The 19,595-nt window shown below is 43.8% G+C and overlaps 1 protein-coding gene across 1 annotated transcript in view; it reads left to right on the plus strand.

Moving 5' to 3' along the window:
• The first annotated feature begins 1,774 nt into the window (after nt 1-1,774).
• The window catches only part of sntb1 (syntrophin, basic 1), a 36,332-nt gene continuing 18,511 nt past the window's right edge, over nt 1,775-19,595 (plus strand). The window contains exons 1-3 of the mRNA XM_063186023.1: nt 1,775-2,496; nt 12,418-12,661; nt 19,190-19,403. Coding sequence (XP_063042093.1) covers nt 1,971-2,496; nt 12,418-12,661; nt 19,190-19,403 — 984 coding nt within the window. The 5' untranslated portion in view covers nt 1,775-1,970. The remainder of the gene's footprint in view (nt 2,497-12,417; nt 12,662-19,189; nt 19,404-19,595) is intronic.

Consider the following 19,595-nt stretch of genomic DNA (forward strand, 5'->3'; position numbering starts at 1 on the left):
CCTGGCGGGCCGCATCCGGCCCCCGGGCCTTAGTTTGGGGACCCCTGATCTACATAATAAATATATTTTGATTAAATGTATTTTATCAACGCATAGGATTTAAGTAGATATTTAGCCTGGCGGGCGTGTTCTCCATTAACTTGCATTGACTTAAGGTGCCTACACTACCTACACACAATGGGAGGCATCATGTGCCGTTTCCCAGTGCTGTCGTGAATTGCTGTATCACCTCTAATGTTCTACCTCTATCTTCCATGCTCTCTTTCAGATCGGAACGATTGTGCAAAGCAGCATGGGATCTCCCAGGCTATGTTCTCCATGGGGATCCAGGTTCGAGTCCGGTCGAGGTTATTTCCCAACCCACCCTATGTCTCTCTTCAACTCATTTCTTGTCCCACTCTTTAGTGTCCTACCCTAATAAAGGTTAAAGCGCCCTATAAAAAGTTCACAATATTTAATAGGTGATTATAAATACATGCCTTTGTTATGTTGTTTGCAAATAAGTAATAAAAGACCTTGTGCTCTTCTGTGAAGATGGAATATACAGTGTATAGGCCTACTTTATCTTTCTATGCGATTAAGTGAATACACAGTGTTATGTACACAACTCCCAAACACAGTAAGGACCTGTACACTTCACACTGTTCCAAGAGGACAATGAACATAATCAAAGACACAACTCATTCAGCACACAGACTGTTCTTCCTTCTACCATAAGGGAAGCTCTACCGCAACTTGTGGTGCCGCACAAGCAGACTGAGTAACAGCTTCTTTCCACAAGCCATCAGACTCATCAACACACTGAAGAAAACCACATGAACATTCCAAGGTCACTGGAGGACATTCCATGAACATTTCTTTCACCATGTTATTGTGTGTGTGTGTGTTTGTCTATTTATTGTCCATCAGTATGTCAGTCTTATTGCACACTGTGTGTGTGTGTGTGTGTGTGTGTGTGTGTGTGTGTGTGTGTGTGTGTGTGTGTGTGCGTGTGCGGGCGTGCGTGTGCGTGTGTCCGCGCGCACGAGAGAGAGAAAGAGAAAGAGAGAGAGAGAGAGAGAAGGGTTATTGTCAATGTCTTATTTATATGTTTTAATTTCTCTGCACATTGGAGACTGGTCAAACGCAATTTCAAACTTATGAGCTAACCATGTTACATAGACTTTATTTTTGACAATAAAGTACACTTGACTTTACTTGACTTGAAGTGTGCCTGATAGCCATGTCATTCACATGTAATGACCCCAGAGGTCACCTAGCAGGAATGGCTATGGTCACTACCAGTAGATGGCAGCAAAGTTGTACATATATTTTCTTAAACAGCAAAGGGCAGAACGTCCCTAACCTAGGTGTACTGTACACACACATACTTTACATGCACTTGCTGGGACACCACTTCTTCAAAAACGTAATCAAAACATGAAATAAGACAACTGCCCCTGCAAGTCATACTGCTTTTTATGTTGGGCTGGCTTACAGTCTCCACACTGCACTGACTCAACGGGCAGAAATGTCGATTTCTCGCTTACAAGACAACTTTATTTTCTATTAGCCTAATGCCATATTTATACATAGCCTAAATGTTTAATCATAATTTCTTTGTCTAATTATATTCATAGTTTTTAATCTGGTTGTTCTAATTAACAAATGAAGGCATATTTAATGTTATAAACAGCTAAAAAAATCCTACAATTGATACATTGTTAACCATTCAGAATGCCCCAGCAACAAGTAGAAAAGGTTAGCTGACTGCAAAAGGTGGGAGTTCTTCAAGGGTGAATACCTTCCTTCCTACTTACTCATGGGGGTTGATTGAGAAGGCTCTCTACTCAGTTGCTCCACCCAGCAAAGAAATGGAGAGTTAGAAAGAGAAACTTCCCGGCGAATTTGAGCCATTTGAGCTCTCAAAAGTTTGGGTCGAAAGTCCTGTGCGTGTTTAATCACATGGCACTGTAAACTATGCTCCAAAGATGGCGGTAGCATTGCCAGGATCTGGTAACAGAGTGCAAAAAAGTGGATTTCTGGAGGTGTTTGTACGGGATCGGTGGCACAAAGTGCTGGCCAACTTGAACGAGGAAGCCCTGACATTGAGCTGCGAAGACGTGGGAGAGAAAGTGAACTTGAACGGGATTACTAATGGATCTTACCCAACGAACGCCACTCACCCGGACCTTACAAACAGCCCGACGACAGGCGTGCGAACAGCTTTCACGGATTTACCAGAACAAGTGCCAGAGGCTATCGCGAACAGAAAAAGATGCGTCAAGGTGGTAAAACAAGATGTTGGTGGACTTGGGATTAGTATTAAAGGCGGGAAAGAGAATAAAATGCCTATACTCATCAGCAAGATTTTCAAGGGTCTTGCTGCGGACCAGACCCAAGCGTTGTACGTGGGAGATGCGATACTGTCGGTGAATGGGATGAACTTGCGGGACGCTACTCATGACGAGGCGGTTCAAGTACTCAAGCGCGCGGGGAAAGAGGTAACACTTGAAGGTAAAAATGTTCATCATTGACTTTTGTAATTATTTGTATATGTTATTCTGATGGGAAGCTGTGTCTTGACCACCTGTTCGTGATGTCTTACTGTCATGTAAGGTAGGGGGTGTGCTCCAGGCTTAAACACCTCACTGCTTTACTAAAAGCCTAGAGCTCCACAGACTACTAGGCTGTCACCGATGAGGTGTTTTCTCCTGGCAAGTTTCAGGGAACATAGCATACCCAAGTAAAACCTTTGTCGGGTTACACAATCTTTCCCTGTGCGACGGAGATTTTTCAAGCAATGGTTTGCACAATCCAGTCAAATATTTTCCGCGTAGGGAGAACTCCAATGGCATGCAGCATTTTTGCCTCATGCAGAGCGCTTCGGACGGACTGCCCTATGCTTTCGCACCGAGTCTGTTGCTTGTTCCACTGAGCGTTACTAGTGACTGAAGTGCAATAATCAGGTCGTTGCCGCAATGAATCACGGTGGCATATGGTTCTGATTGTTTCTTTCAGAAAACGTCACATTGTGTCCCTGTGGCATGTAGGCTTTACGCACGATGCGCACGAGCGCTCAGGAATGTCTTCATAACACGAGACTAATTGGCCGCGTGAATTTTGCACAGCGGTTGATGTTTAATGTTGTCTAGTTCTAGGTGTTTTGTGTACAGTTTGTAAAACCATAGGTGCATCATGTCTTCATCCGGTAGGCCTATGTTATAATGACCAAATAGCCTATGTAAACCAGCAGACATTTTCCAGCAAAACGTTTGATATCATCGCCCAAAATGTTTCCCTAATGAGGTGGCCTGTGTAGCAGTGGAAATGCCTTGGGACCCTAGAACATAAACTTTACTGTAGCCTATTGACAAATTTAACAGATGTATGGTTTCATTTCTTGATATTGGAATGCTGTGTTGCATAGACTTCCATATTGGTGTAAAATATTCTGAAAGGGCAGTCATTGCTTGCATATTTTGGTGAGCGAAAAACCTGTGGCATGTCTGAGGTCAGTCAGTTTTAATGTTGAAAGCTGTCTAACAGTTGGGCAAGCAGGGGGACAGAGACGTGTCTCCCACAGGCCATCTCTTTCACTGAGTGCAGGTGGGTTTGGGTTTGACTCACATCAGGAAATCCTCTTTTGTGTTTTTGCAGCTGTTATGTTCATTAATACACTGGGCCTGCCTTAGCACCGGTAGATTAAAATAGGAAGTGGAGTTTGTATTTAGATGAATTGTGTCAATTTATGATGATGTGATTTATACATGTGCTAATTAAACCATAGAACTGCAAAGCTGTGTGTTTTACATTCATTTCAACAATTGTCTCACGTTTCACTCCAGGGCTTCCTGGAGTAATGTTTACGCATCCTTTTAGATGTCAGCCAGGCTCCACACCCATCAATCCTGTCAGAAATCATCACGATGACATTGCCATTAATGGCTGACAAAATAAGCTGCCTAAAAGAACCACTGCAAATATGTACAGCTAAACTTATTTTTTTTTTTTAAAAAACCAGGAGGAGAAACCTCAATGGTGTCCATGTGAGTTGGGGAGGGAAAGCCAAAAAGAGAATGACCGGTTAATCAGAAGCACGTTTTTCAATTTTCCATAGGTTCGTTACAAGTTTGAGATGCTTATCTGTGTGTGTTGCCTTTTTGTTGTTGGCCAAGTTCACAACTTTTTGTCAGCTCTCAGCTGTTTACGGTCTGCGATTTCTCTCCTGTTGTTTTAGCTGATCAAAACCATATTTTTGTAGGCTACCTGGGTCTGAAGAGGTATTTTCCACTAATCTGTTTTCAAAGCTTAGCCTACATTTTCCTCATTAGTCACTTTTCCTCTTAAAGCCCAATTAGGCTACTTTCTCTTTCTATTTCTCCCCTCAGCTAACAAAGCCCACTATTTTCCAGACGCCCATAATGAAGAATGCTCTCACTGTTGGAGAGCGTTCATGTATCTGGCCATGTTCACATGTCATTCTAACCACAGATCTGAAATTACAGACATCAATTTATTCTTTTGTCACCACATGTGCTGACAATTTTAATCACACACAATTCTTTTGGAATTTTTATGCATTCACTTTCAGCTGCATTCACTATCAATGATTGTCAGACTGTCTCATGCTCTTAAGTCATCAATGTCAAAATAGTTGGGGGCAAAACTGCTATGGCCTAAGGGTTAGGGAGGTGGACTTAAGAAGATCAACAGAGGGTTCCAGGTTCAAATCCCGCCCTTACCTCTCCCTACACTACACCTCCATCCATGGCTGAAGTGCCCTTGAGCAAGGCACCTAACCACACATTGCTCCAGGGACTGTAACCAATACCCTGTAAATAACTGTAAGCAACTCTGGATAAAAGTGTCTGTGAAGTGTAAGTTAATAATAAAAAAAACATTTAAGTGATGTCTGTAAATTCTATTACACTTTGAAAATTACATGAATGTTGATATATACCTACGCTACGTACATATATTTAAAGTGTTTTTGCGATGCCCTGTACAACCACACTAAGTACTGTAGGTCTGGAGGAGCGGCCCATCTCTCTCTAGCTCGAATGAATGACAACTCTGCTTTCAATCTCTGGGGCAACCAATCTATTGCTACTGACAGGGCCTGGCCAGTGGTGTAGTCTACGTAGAACGCGGGTATATGGAGTATACCCACTTCTAAATTTCAGGGGTTTCAGTATACCCACTTAAAATTGATTGATCCATTGTTTTGAATAGCACAAATACATACTGTATACCCACTTCAAAAAATACTCAAATATACAGTATACACACCATAAATAAGTAGACTACACCACTGGGCCAGGCTTACCATAAGGGCCAGTGGCATAGTGTCCAGGGGCCCTAGCCATTCATGACGGGTAAGGGCACCACATGACACAAACTTAAAGAATAGTTTTCCTAATGGGGCCACCTGTGACATATCGTGCTCGGTGACACTTCATTGGCTTCACACGGTCCTGGATACTGAATATTGCTTTAAGAAGAACATTGGCAAAGACATGCGTCAAATGTGTAGCCTACTAAGGACATACTGTATATTTTTATTGAATTGTAAGCCAGATCAAAGAATCTCTAAGTTCTGCCTTTTGACCGTCTCTGGTTAGACTTACGCAACCGGGCATACACATAATCTTGACTGAGGGAGAAGCGCTGTCTTCAAGTAAATATTCAATTACAGAGATGAAGGAAGAGCACAAGCTCTCATTCGTGAGTGTGTGTGAGTAATGAATTATTAGTGGCGAGTCTTTAAAGCATCTCAGTCTCCAGTGTAGGCGGAATAAACCTCTCCGGAGTGGCATGGCAACAAGCTTACACATCTACTTGAAGATCATAGATATGCCAGTCAGCGGACTCACTGAGACGGAGGGAGTTTGTTTTATACTTGAAAGCGAAAAACTAAACCCACACGGTTGGCTTGAATATTTTACCTTCCTTTCAAGAGCAGCTGTGGTCACTTGCGAGGAATACCCGAGTATGTCAAGGCTAGAAGGATAGCTTATTGGTCATATTGTCACTAGGGCTGGGAATCGATCCAGATTTCCAGGATCGATTCGATTACAATCCAGAAGGTCACGATCTGTAGCCTGATAAACCAGCCTAAATGTGAGATTGGATGTGTAATTTAGTCTGGCCCCGATGAATAGTACATCTGAAGATTGTTGATGAGAACAACCTGTTGTCTTTCAAACCGTGCCTGTGCCTATAGGGTCATTTCACGTGAAATCAGACACTTTGGGACCCGACCGACCCGGATTTCAATCATAATTGGTGTGCCTTTTTAGTAGCAAGGTAGCACCCCAGAACTGCATTGGTTTGAATCTGACACTAATATTAAGGGAGAAACAGACTAGGAAAGGTTCACATGTGAGGGTAGGACACTATACATTCAGCCTTGAATATATCAGTCAGTGTTAGTCACAAAAAGATGCCTGTGGTATTGTTTGAAAGCTCTTTTCTGGCTCTACATATTACACAATCAGCTTGGAATACAACAACTCTCAGAATATGAATTATGATAAATTGAAAAATTAAAAATTGAATATCTAAAAAAACTATATTTTAAAATGGCCAGTTCCTTGTCCAAACGTAGCCGGCAATGTCATTAGCAACACCTCAAATGCTGGTGTTCGGTTCTTTATTCATTTCAGAGAGAATTTGACTCACAAATATGGCATCATACAGACCACTTACTAATAATATGGTAATACCATAGTAGCATCACATGACAAAACAAAAACAAAACAAAAATGGTCAGTGTCCATGGTCCCAGGTTTCAGAAACTAAGGCAGATGTCCATTTATACACACCAAATGATGATATGTGAATGTTTGAACATTCCTTCTCTGTGTACCTGTGTCATCTTCCCTTTACCGTACTTTAAAGAGATAATCAATGGCTACACTCTCATTTTGTACTCTACCAGTGCATTTGAAGCAGCAGCTGTGTCTTTTGTAGATAATGTATAAGTACGTCCCGTTGCAGTTATAGGTTCCACTACCAGAAGCACATCCTGATGATCCATGACAAGTCTATCTGGTCTGAAGGGAAAAGTGAAGGATGGAGATGGTCCATGAGGATGCAGGAAGTTCAGTTTCACCTCCAGTGCTCGGCATACATTCCTCAACACATGCTAGCCACCAGTTGCCATCATATACAGCTACAACATACCCTTTGATGCTTGAAAATGTAACACATTCCTTTACTGAGCTCACTCTTTCAGCATTCAGAGAAGGCAGAGTTGAAAGAGTGAGCTCAGTAAAGGAATGTGTTACATTTTCAAGCATCAAAGGGTATGTTGTAGCTGTATATGATGGCAACTGGTGGCTAGCATGTGTTGAGGAATGTATGCCGAGCACTGGAGAGGTGAAACTGAACTTCTTGCATCCTCATGGACCATCTCCATCCTTCACTTTTCCCTTCAGACCAGATAGACTTGTCATGGATCATCAGGATGTGCTTCTGGTAGTGGAACCTATAACTGCAACGGGACGTACTTATACATTATCTACAAAAGACACAGCTGCTGCTTCAAATGCACTGGTAGAGTACAAAATGAGAGTGTAGCCATTGATTATCTCTTTAAAGTACGGTAAAGGGAAGATGACACAGGTACACAGAGAAGGAATGTTCAAACATTCACATATCATCATTTGGTGTGTATAAATGGACATCTGCCTTAGTTTCTGAAACCTGGGACCATGGACACTGACCATTTTTGTTTTGTTTTTGTTTTGTCATGTGATGCTACTATGGTATTACCATATTATTAGTAAGTGGTCTGTATGATGCCATATGTGAGTCAAATTCTCTCTGAAGTGAATAAAAAACCGAACACCAGCATTTGAGGTGTTGCTAATAATGTAATGTAATGCTAATGACATTGCCGGCTACGTTTGGACAAGGAACTGGCCATTTTAAAATATAGTTTTTTTAGATATTCAATTTTTAATTTTTCAATTTATCATAATTCATATTCTGAGAGTTGTTGTATTCCAAGCTGATTGTGTAATATGTAGAGCCAGAAAAGAGCTTTCAAACAATACCACAGGCATCTTTTTGTGACTAACACTGACTGATATATTCAAGGCTGATTGTATAGTGTCCTACCCTCACATGTGAACTTTTCCTAGTCTGTTTCTCCCTTAATGTTAGTGTCAGATTCAAACCAATGCAGTTCTGGGGTGCTACCTTGCTACTAAAAAGGCACACCAAGTATGATTGAAATCCGGGTCGGTCGGGTCCCAAAGTGTCTGATTTCACGTGAAATGACCCTATAGGCCAATGCTCTGACCCAGGGGTCAGGAACCTTTTTGGTGAAGAGAGCCGTAAACGTCAAATTTTTTAAAATAATTTTTCATGAGAGCCATACCATTTTAAAAACACTTTTCTTCATAGCTGGTAAGTAGGGTTGCCAACTGTCAATTTCATCATGGCGTTGGTCTGGGAGTATATTTTTAGATGTAATTTCCTGCATTTTACTGTTACACTTTTTAACCTCCCTTGTAACGTTTCAACTCAATATGGAACCCGTACTTTTATTTATAAATACAGGACGATTCCATATTTCAAGAGATGGCATGGTTTGCAATCCTAGGTAGGTAAGAGCCATATACAGTTCCCAAAAGAGCCACATGTGGCTCTAGAGCCATAGGTTCCTGACCCCTGCTCTGACCAATCTTTCTCGTTGATGTGCTTTCCCAGCATTGCAAGCTTCGTTGTCACTCCGTCAGAACACTGCCTGCTTTGATTCAAAACAAATCTCTGTGTTGTGATTGGTTTGCCAGATTCAGGGCAATGTGTTCAAAATGTTTGGCCGTCCGAGGCCAGACCACTCGCAGACAAAAAAACTTGGTGTCCAGCGGGTGGCGTTGGTTTACTGGGCTACACGATCTGATTTGATTCGATTCGATATTGATCTTCTGTATTGCTGGTATGCCACTTTAACCCATTTATGCCTAGAATTCTAAGACCGGCTATAAACCTACCTATCTCAGCCTCTGAAGCCCATACAAACATGAAATGCCTTGGTCTGAGAGAGCGGTGGGAAAAGACTGGCACTATTTACATGAACAGGCGGTGTGTGTTTGTGCATGTAGCCTACATGAATGTGGAAGAGAGCTACAGGATGTGGTTGAAAAAAAAGGCCTATAATCATCCGCAAAAGATCAATCCACAGAGTTTTGAATCGATATTGCACTTTTCGAACGTGAATCGATATTGCATTGTGAATCGATCTTTTCAACTTAGCCCTAATAGTCACTTTCGTGAAGCATGTAGTGAAATGAATTGCTCTGTGTGAAATATGTGTATTTTATTTAATAGAGTGTATAGTACCGCTCTTGTCCATCTCTTGTAAAACCTGGCGCATACGTACATGGCACAGCAGCGCAGAGGCATGTGTGATTTTTACGAGCTTAAACACAGTGCTGTGCGCCGTGGTGCATATTTCATTGACACTCTACATGGTTGTTATCTCCGGCTGCTGTCGGCCATGCCTTCGGGGGAGTGTAGTAATCTGATGTGATGTCAGACACACACACACGCGCACGCACACGCACGCACACGCACACCAGTGCCTTTGAGGGAGTGTAGCGTTGTGATGTGATGTGATGTCAGGGTGTAATTGGTGGGAAGTGGACCCCAAAGCACCTCATCAAGACGAGCACACATACACACACACACACACACACACACACACACACACACACTGGAGCTGCAGCATGCCAGTCACACACACACACACACACACACACACACTGGAGCTGCAGCATGCCAGTCACACACACACACACACACACACACACACACACACACACACACACACACACACACACACACACACACACACACACACACACGCACACGCACACGCGCACACACACACACAATCACACTAGGAGCTCATCCACATGCACTGTAGCTGCAGCCTGCCACACACACACACACACACACACAAACTCACATTAACACAAACAAGCTTGCACAATACACATGCGTATATGCAGTGCACAGTCGTATGATGTCACTCTGAAGGTATGTGTGTGTGAGTCTCAGGAGGCAGTGTCATATCAAACCCGGCCTGATTGGGACAGAGACGGCATGCACAATCCCAGATAATGAGGGGCCAGTCGCCATGTCTTGCCTATATCAAAGGGGCCCGACCCGGCTGCCTTGTAGTCAAGTCATGAATCGAACGCAGGGGCGGAGCTTTAGGGAGGGCAAAGAGGGCATTTGCCCTGGGGCCCAGGGCCCTCCTGTATTGGTGGTGGGGGCCCCATTATGACCATGGCAGGCCGTACTTGGGGTCCCATCAGTGTCTTGCCCTGGGGCCCTGTGTAATATCGTTCTAAAAACCTCCACCGCGCATCAGTCAGCTAGTCATTTCAAGTCATGATGTGCATTATTTAGAGGCCTTTATGCATTATCTAAGAGGAGGATATGAATAGTTCATTTAAAAAAATACAGAAAGAAATTAGGACGAATTATTTGTGAGAAATGCTGGGCGGACGGGGTGCTCTACAATACTTTTTTGGTGTTCTATTCTTGCCAAACTGTTCTGAAAACACTTCTGGAAGAAGAAGAAAAAAAATCCCTGACCTCAGAAATTATTAAGGATTATCTGTTTAAGTTTGCAGTGCTAGCACAGCTAAAACTGTTTGTATGGAGCAGGTGTTTTCACTCCAAGAGCACTTCTCAAACACTCCCCAAACCAACTCGGCAGCAATTTAGAGTGTATGGTTAGCTTAGGTTAAGCGAGTATTGCTTTGCTGGTATGTAAACCATGTGTTTGCTGTATGTGTCGCGTGACTTTAGTGTTTTGTGGTGTGTGTGCGCGTGTGCGTGTGTGTGTATGTGTGTGTGTCTGTGTGTCTAGTGGCTGGGTCTTGCTCCCGTTCTCTGTACAGGACTGACCAGTTTCCTGCTCTCACGCGGGCAGAATCTAATCTCCCTAAAGACAGACACACACACACACACACACACACACACACACACACACACACACACACACACACACACACACACACACACACACACACACACACACACACACACACACACACACACACACACACGCACACCTACCTTGGGGCAAGCAGGTCTACCAGATAGCACAATGTCAAACACAAGGATCCCAGAGAAGGATTTTAATGTTTACACTAGGTCAGAGTAGTAAGCTATTGTGCAACAGAAGTAAGGGATCGAGTGAATGGATGCCTAAGGCACTGTATGTATTGTAACCTAATGCTACTGTGGCAGAAACACTGCTCACTCTACTTGTCCGTTTATTGTGGATACTAGGACAGTGAAGATTATGAGAGAGAGAGAGAGAAAGAGAGAGAGACAGATGGGGTGGGGATATATCCCAGGCTGGACTCTAACCTGGGTCCCATGCAAGCTCCAATGGTACGAAGCGTCAGCATGATGCACCACCTCAACCCCTCCAGTATTTTGTTTTTAACGTGACTGAACACTACTTCCTACTCCGTCTCAAAGAAAGTAAAAAGTCATTTCCTTTTCAGTCAATTGTGAGTTGTTGTTTTTTTCATCGGCCTCTTTCATGTGGCGGCGACAGCTGTAGCTGTTTATCGTCTGGAAATGCCAGCAAGTTATTAAGGCGGAACATCAGGGCTTTAACAAGAATGAGGCGACCGCAGCACGGCCAAGCTAATTTGTTAAACAGCTGTGCACTGTCCCCAAGCATGTGTGGACCAGGACGTGTGTATGACTGCTGTGAGGAGCACATGTGTGTCAACTCCCCCACCCTCCCGGATGGTGGTCTGCAACTTTGTATGCAGCTAGATGTGTGTGAGATTAGAGTGCATTACCTGATTTAGGTATGACGATATGGTACTTAAGGGGAACCTGTTAGGATTTTAGCATTGCCAGGGATTTGTCATTCAAAAACAAATACCTTTTAAAACCTACACTGTCCTGCTCCATTATCACAATGATATTGTCCTGCACATTATTTAAACTCTTTTAGGGAAATAGTTAAGAATTCAGTGAGATCTGGCATTTGCTTTGTCTAGTAACTTAATTATTTTATTCAGTCAGTATAAAGGTCAGTGTGACCCCTGCATATGATAAGGAAAAGCAAATTTAGTATCTTTACTCTGTACAGATGGAGTATGAAGCAAGTCTTTACACTCATGTGGAACAAGCCTCTGCCAAGTTCCTGTGACCTCTGTCTACTCTCCAAGGTCATATAGATGTAGAGAGAGAGAGTATTGAAATAAGAGACTCTGCCTGAAACGTTTCTGTTAGAGTGTTGCCTCTTCTGAGCAATGGGGTTCTACCTTACCAATGAAAAGACAGAAGTTTGAATGAAAACTTTTTTTTAGCCTTATGTGCCATGGTGGTTAATGTGTGTGTGTTTGTGTTTGTTGTGTGTGTTTGTGTGTGTGCGTGTGCGTTTAGTGAAATACATGAGAGAGGCCACTCCTTACGTGAAGAAGGGCTCGCCGGTGTCCGAGATTGGCTGGGAGACACCCCCACCGGAGTCACCCCGACTGGGCAGCCCCCCCCACTTGGATTTTCCCAGCAGCCCCGTCCCCATGTCAACGCCCACCCCCAGCTTCTCCCTACAGGGGGACCGGCGCTGCATCCCGCTCAAGATGTGCTACATCACCCGTAGCATGAACACGCCCGACCCCGACAACAGGTACCCATCCCATCCCATCCCATCTGCCCCAGGGCTTCATGAACACACACAGCTGCATGTAACCTTGGGTTGTTGACAACCTGCCTACAGTATTAGTATGTACAGTATTAGGAAAACCTTATTTGTTTACTATGAACAGGTACCAGCCCTGGCGCATTACCCATGCAGCTGCCTGTGACCTTTGGGTCAAGGGTCAAGGTTATTATTATCATACATTCTTTGTGTACAGGACTACAAACAAATCTATTGATTGCTGTACTATGGGTATCCTACCAGTGCTAGGGCTTTACACAGATGCACATTACCTGGGCTTCAATGGTTAAAATTCTATACAGGGTAAGAGCAGGTTCGCACACTGAATAAGACACTAAGGTCAAGCACAAGGAGTTCTTCTTATTTTTCTCAGTGCAGGTTAGAGCAGACGTTTCAGGTTTCTGCCATCATCAGTGCTCTCTGTGCACATAAAAAACTCCTTGTGCTTGACCTTACTGTCTTATTTGGTATGTGAACCCGCTCTCACCCTGAACTGTTCTTTTTGGTCGACACACCTGCTTATTTCTCTAAACATCTAGAGCGCAACAATATCCTTGCCTCCCTAAAATTCTAAACATGCAGTACAGTCCTATACGTACTAGAATCACACAGTGCTCTGAATGCAGTTTCTCTACTCTCTGACAGAACAGGTGTTACAGAAACCAGCATCGTGCCCTCTACCAGTGACCTTTGGCATTTGCCCTTTGCCCATGACCCCTGAGATCTGGCCGTGACCTTTGCCCTCGGTCTGTTGTCTGTGCAAGTTGTGTGATTGTTTTAGGAGACTGATTGGTTGACTGACTGGTTGGCTTAAACCAATGCTATCTTGACCTGGAATAGTGACATTTCTGGGCAGTGAACCTCACTGAACCGGCTCACATGATATAGGCCAAATATGTCACTAGTCCAGACTTGTGGTAGGTTTTAAATGGGTAGTCTGGTGATTTTGAACAGGCTGACTGTCACAAGGTTAAGGTTTTTTATACCGGCGTCAGCACCATAGTGAAAAACTATGATTGATTTCTTTTTTTTCTAAGTTGTCTCAGCAGTTAAACCATTTCATTCAGAAAGCGCACTTGAGCAAGGATACAGTATTTATGTGTCATGGTGGCATAGAGGTAGGCTACTAGTACAAAGTAGGGCATGCATGCGGTGAAATAACACTGCTTGGGTTATGTCATAAGAATTAACATTTCTGGGGGTATGAGCAGTCTGTGGTGGCTCCGCTCCATGCCTCTTGGCGCACCGGTTTTCTGCAAACTAAGTTTTCATTCTCAAGACATCCCCAGGAAGCTGCAGCAGCCGCTGCATTAGTATTCCAGTTACCTGAAGTTGAACCTGCCAGGAAATTACAAGGGGGTCTTTTGTCCCGAGATTTGCCTTTCACCCTCAGCTTGATTGCTTGATTGAGTGTACTGTAGGTTGCCTTTTGTAGTTTTGAATAATAAACAGACGCGGCATGACTGGTTATAGTTTTGCACCTGCTCTCGTTTGTTATTGCGCTTCACTGTTACGAGCTGCAGGGTGCCTCATTATTCTAAACAGAAGCTTATTCACAACAAGCCCCTTAATATGACACTCTCAGCAGGCCTAATGGAGTGCACTGTGCTGCGCTGCGGAGCGATGGGGGGTGGGGGATGGGGCATGGGGAGAGGCTCACAATGCCTTCTTTCCCTTGAAACACGTTCTGAAGTTCTCCCTTTTAAACAGGCACATTTTGCATATCAAAGCCAAAAGTCGCCTAATAAGCACCGTTGCCCACTGCCCAAAAGTGATGGCAGCGCTGCCAGAATATGCTTAGATCAGACCTCACAACGGGACGTCCCACAGGGAGGCACTGTCAATGCCACTGCTGCATTCTGTTGAAAAGTTTGGATAGCAAGAAATCGAGGCATGTTACTTTCTGTGTTAATGGCTTACATAATTGCTAGTATAATTTACTGTATGTACATAACGGTAATAAAACAGATGAATTATAGTCCATAATACTTTGCTGTTTTTATTGTGTGGATACACTAGGTATTTCATGTAGTTGTGAACTACTGTAATTGCTACACTCAATATAAAATTAATTTGACTGATTAATTTTCATTGATGCTCCATTGCCCCTATATGATTTTCTGTCCAGTTTTTTGCAGCATCGTACAGTAGTACTGTACTGACATTATACATCCAAATTAAACAGAAGCTAGTGAATGGTAATGTCCTTTTGCTGATGCGAGGGTACAATAGCAATAAAAGAGTTATCCCTTTCATGCTGATTGGGTTACTACACTGTGTCCTATCCTGTCATGGGGAATCCAATCCGGCCGTGTTGAGGCTGAAGCAGCCGTCTCTATGGAACCCTGTATCTAGTATAAATATAGAATTTGAAGGATGATGCTGTGATGCAATAAAGACCATTTCATGCTGATATATGATTGGGCCGTCTTTGCTCACTCTACGCCTTCGTAGGAAGTTGTGCAGGTCTATCTTGAGGCTGAAGCACCCTCTCTGTGGCCCAGTAGCTGGAGCATTGGTACAGTAATAATAATATACAGAATGTGCTACTCTGACTTGATCTGATTGGCCCTGAGGTCATATCTTAGCTCTCTGACTGGCCCTAAGGTCATCGCCTCCTCTGCTATTGGCCATGGCACCATGCCCTAGCTCTGTGATTGGTCCTGCCGTCATCCCCTTCTCTCCTATTAGTCCTGATGTCATATTTTTTTTATGCTATTGGTCATAATGTAATCCCATAGCTCTCTGATTGGCAATGACATGACCCCCTAGTTCTCTGATTGGTCCTGAGGTCATCTCCCAGCTCTCTGATTAGTCCTGATGTCATCCCCTAGCTCTCCGATTGGCCTGACATCACCCCCATCCCCAGCTGCAGCTCTAGCAGTAGGGGGGATTTATGTTCTCCGGAAAACATCTGGCCCCAGGCCCACCTTACAGTCTAAATATAGCAACTCACATTGGCCTGCTACATGCATGCATACACACACACACACACACACACACACACACACACATAAACACACACACACATGCACATACACATACACATACACATACACATACACATACACATACACATACACATACACATACACATGGGCAGCGCAACGCATGGACGTGTATGCAATGCATGACTGCACACACAGAGATGAGCAAACTTTTACTCAATTGTACACACACACACACACACACACACACACACACACACACACACACACACACACACACACACACACACACACACACACACACACACACACACACACACACACACACACACACACACACACACACACACTAAATGAGGCAAAGACCTCCGTCGTGGGCAGAAACTTAATTGGAAACTCTGTACTTGGAAGTCTTTGTTATAATAAACATGTTACACATGAATGCCTATCACCCAATCGTTCTTCTAATCAGAACACTGTGTGTTAAACAAAGAGCGTTGTAAATCTAGCTGAACATGTGAATTGTTTCTTAAGAGGTCGTAAATTAGAAGAGTGCTTACACTCTCAATCATGGCTGACTGTGAGGCCTCATGTCTCTGTGTGTTTTTACCCACAAAAGGCAAGAGGATGAACTTCTATAGCGCTCTGGGCTAAATTTGGCTCATTTCTAATGCGCAGGAAAGTTCTCATGTTCAAGCCCTCAATGTCCTTAAAGGGGAAAAGGCTCTGGGTCTTTTCCAGGAAATCTGTCTACCCCCCCCCCCTGCTATTTTAGACACACACACACACACACACACACACACACACACACACACACACACACACACACACACACACACACACACACACACACACACACACACACACACACACACACACAGTATCTCTCTCTCTCTCTCTCTCTCTCTCTCTATCTCTCTCTCTCTCTCTCTCTCTCTCTCGCTCTCTCTCTCTCTCTCTCTCTCTCTCTCTCTCTCTCTCTCCCCCCATTATTCTTTTCCTTCTCCGTCACACACAAGCACTCTTCAGCTCCATATGGCATCTGGCTTCTGTCTTCCTCTCTGTCAACTGTCTTTTTCTCTTTTTTCCCTCTCTATTTCCTTTTTTCCCTCTTGCTGGCGTACGAGAGTGTCTATTTTTACTTGCGGAGAGCACCTGGAGTTGATAGAGGCAAGTGGAGTGCTGGGCTTAGCTGTGGCTCTACAAATGATGAATGGGCCAGGAGACGTGCTAACCTGACCACTCCGCTGCACTGTACTGTGCTGTGCTGTGCGGCACTCTAGGGCTGTGCAATATATCGAATTTATATCGTGATATTAATATTACTGTCAAACAATATCAAATTTCATAATATCGAGTTGAAACAATATTTTTGTCATTGGTCTATACTAGTGGTGTGCATTGGCACTGCCCTCACGATTCGATTCGATTATGATTCGGGAGGTAGCGATTCGATTCGATCCGGTTCAATTCTACAGTGCATTGCAATGCATTACATTTCTACTGAAAGCAAAGCAAATGTTTCATCTGTCATGATGAGGCAATACAAGTAGTCGGATACTGAGCAACAATTTATTGGCTGTTTTCTGTATCAGTCTGTATCAGTCTTGCAATGCTTTGAAGTGCTTTTATTTCATTTAACATTCATTTGCTCCCGAAATATCCACGGAAGTAATTGAAACTTAAAAAAATTGCAGCATCGATTCTGGAACTTGCCGCATTGAATTGGATCGTCCATGCCCCGCATTGCATTGCATCGCCGAATCGATTATTGTTGACACCACTAGTCTATACTGTGAAAAGGTTGGTTATGCTAAGCGCAATACATTCCCCTCCACTTGAGCCATTGTGAGTACAGAGCAGACTTGCTACCCAATGCTCATGCAGAACCCCACTGTGTGTTTCTCTATGGCCCTCCACTTAAACTGCTGAGGAAAGGGAAGATTGTGAATTGTTTAGCACAATTATTTGTATTTACTGTACTGTACTGTACTGTACCGTATTTTACTCTACTGTACCGCACTCCACTGTACTGCACTGCACCGCACTCCTCTGTACTGTACTGTACTGTACTCTTGCACTGTAGCGGGCTGATGGGGCGCTGTTTCAGGCTAACACCTACACTCTGTACTGTTGCAGGGACCGTCTCAGGGGTGCATTTCTCAAAAGAGAAGTTGTTAGCCTGTTAGAAACTTCGGTAGTTGCAAATGGGAAAATGCATTGAAAACAACAAAGTAGCTAATGTAGTAAGCAACTTTGGTTTCGAGAAATCCACCCCAGTATTGCACTTGGTCTTTATCTCTTTGAGGTCGGGGCCTCTAGGGCAGTTTGATATTGAAGTATTTCATCTTACTGAACACATCAGTACAACAATGACTCATATGTATGTAAAAAAAAAATAACCTTGGCGTTTCTGGGTGTTTTGAATATCAGTCTGAGTCGGGCAGCTTTGGTCAAATGTTTAGGGGGCTGGAGAGAGTTGTGGGATCAAATCCAGCTCAACCAAGTAGAAAGAAATGTGTATACATGCATTGTAGGGTGAATAGCTAATGCTTCTTCCTTGCTCTCTCACTGAAGTCTCCTTGACCAATGTGTACTGTATAAACATTCCCTGTGCTCTATGGACTCTATCCTACCTACTAGAGATGTGGACATAAGTACATAGCATCACACAATGTTGATTACTTCAGACTTGTTTTGGCAAAATTAGAAGGGGACACTGTGCAGGAAATGGTCAAAAAAGGTACTGCAACTATGCTGCTCATTGAAACTGGTCTGCCTATTGCCAAATTTGATCTTTTCATGAAACTTCATGAAATATTTTCTTGTAGGGCCCAAGTACAGTTATTTTTGCAGCTAAAAATGGCTATCAAAATGGCGGACCATGGAGAAGATCCCCCTTTTCATGTATGAAAGGTGCAATTTTTCCAGTCATAATGAATACTTAGAATTTGATGGTGGTGGTAAGTATTCATGGAAAAGGTAACATTAGTGAATGGATAGCATGAATTCTGGAAATAAACGAATAAAAATCTCACACGGTGTACCTTTAAAAACACGATGACTGGTTAAGGACGGGAACAAAAGAGACTTGCATTATCGTGAATCCCTTCCTCCCTTGTGGCCTTGTGAAGACGTCATTGATGACAGAATTTTAATTCAATATCTTGCAACAGCGCAGTTCAAAGATCAATTTCTCATCTGCAATTGTGATGTTGAATGGGGAAAAGTCCCCAATAATTGTGGCTAGGCTGACAACAGGGAAATTTCAGCAAAGCGCGAGGCCACAAGTACAGGTCGAGGATGGGGGTTAGGATAATGGACTGCACCCTTGGACTCGACTTGACTGGGGTGTGACTTGGCCTTGGACTTGGTGAAATGTGTCTTAACTTGTGACTTGACTCACACATACCTGTCGCAATTTACAAATTAGTGACCTGCTCTACTTACTCTACACTGCCCAAATGACTGTACAGTACATCACTCTGGATAAAAATGCTAGCTTGGTGTGATCTGATGTTTTAGTTTTTTTTTCCCCACTTGCCAGGCAGTTTGAGCTGCACTCCCCAGATGCCAGGCACACGGTGGTGCTGCGCTGTAAGGACGCGGCGTCTGCGCAGGCCTGGTTCTCCCAGACGCAGGCGGCCGCCACCGGCCTCTGCAGCCGCTACCTGGCAGAGCTGCGGCAGCACGCCGTCGCCGGATGGAGCGGCATCGCAGGCAGCAGGGACATCCGCCATCTTGGGTGGCTGGCCAGGAAGGTGAGTAGTCTTCACTGGACATGTGTAACGGAGGCCCACTAGCAGAGTGTGGCGTGGAATGTTAGCAAACCTCCCTCCCGAAGCTTCATACAGTATTGGTAGCACTGGGCTATCGGACTGGTCCTTTAGCTGTGCCTCCCATGCCCGAACTGATGCGTTGACTAGGAGCGATGGACTGCGCAGGAACACCTC

The sequence above is a fragment of the Engraulis encrasicolus genome, chromosome 2 (genome assembly GCF_034702125.1).
Source record: "Engraulis encrasicolus isolate BLACKSEA-1 chromosome 2, IST_EnEncr_1.0, whole genome shotgun sequence".
Taxonomy (NCBI): Eukaryota; Metazoa; Chordata; class Actinopteri; order Clupeiformes; family Engraulidae; genus Engraulis; species Engraulis encrasicolus.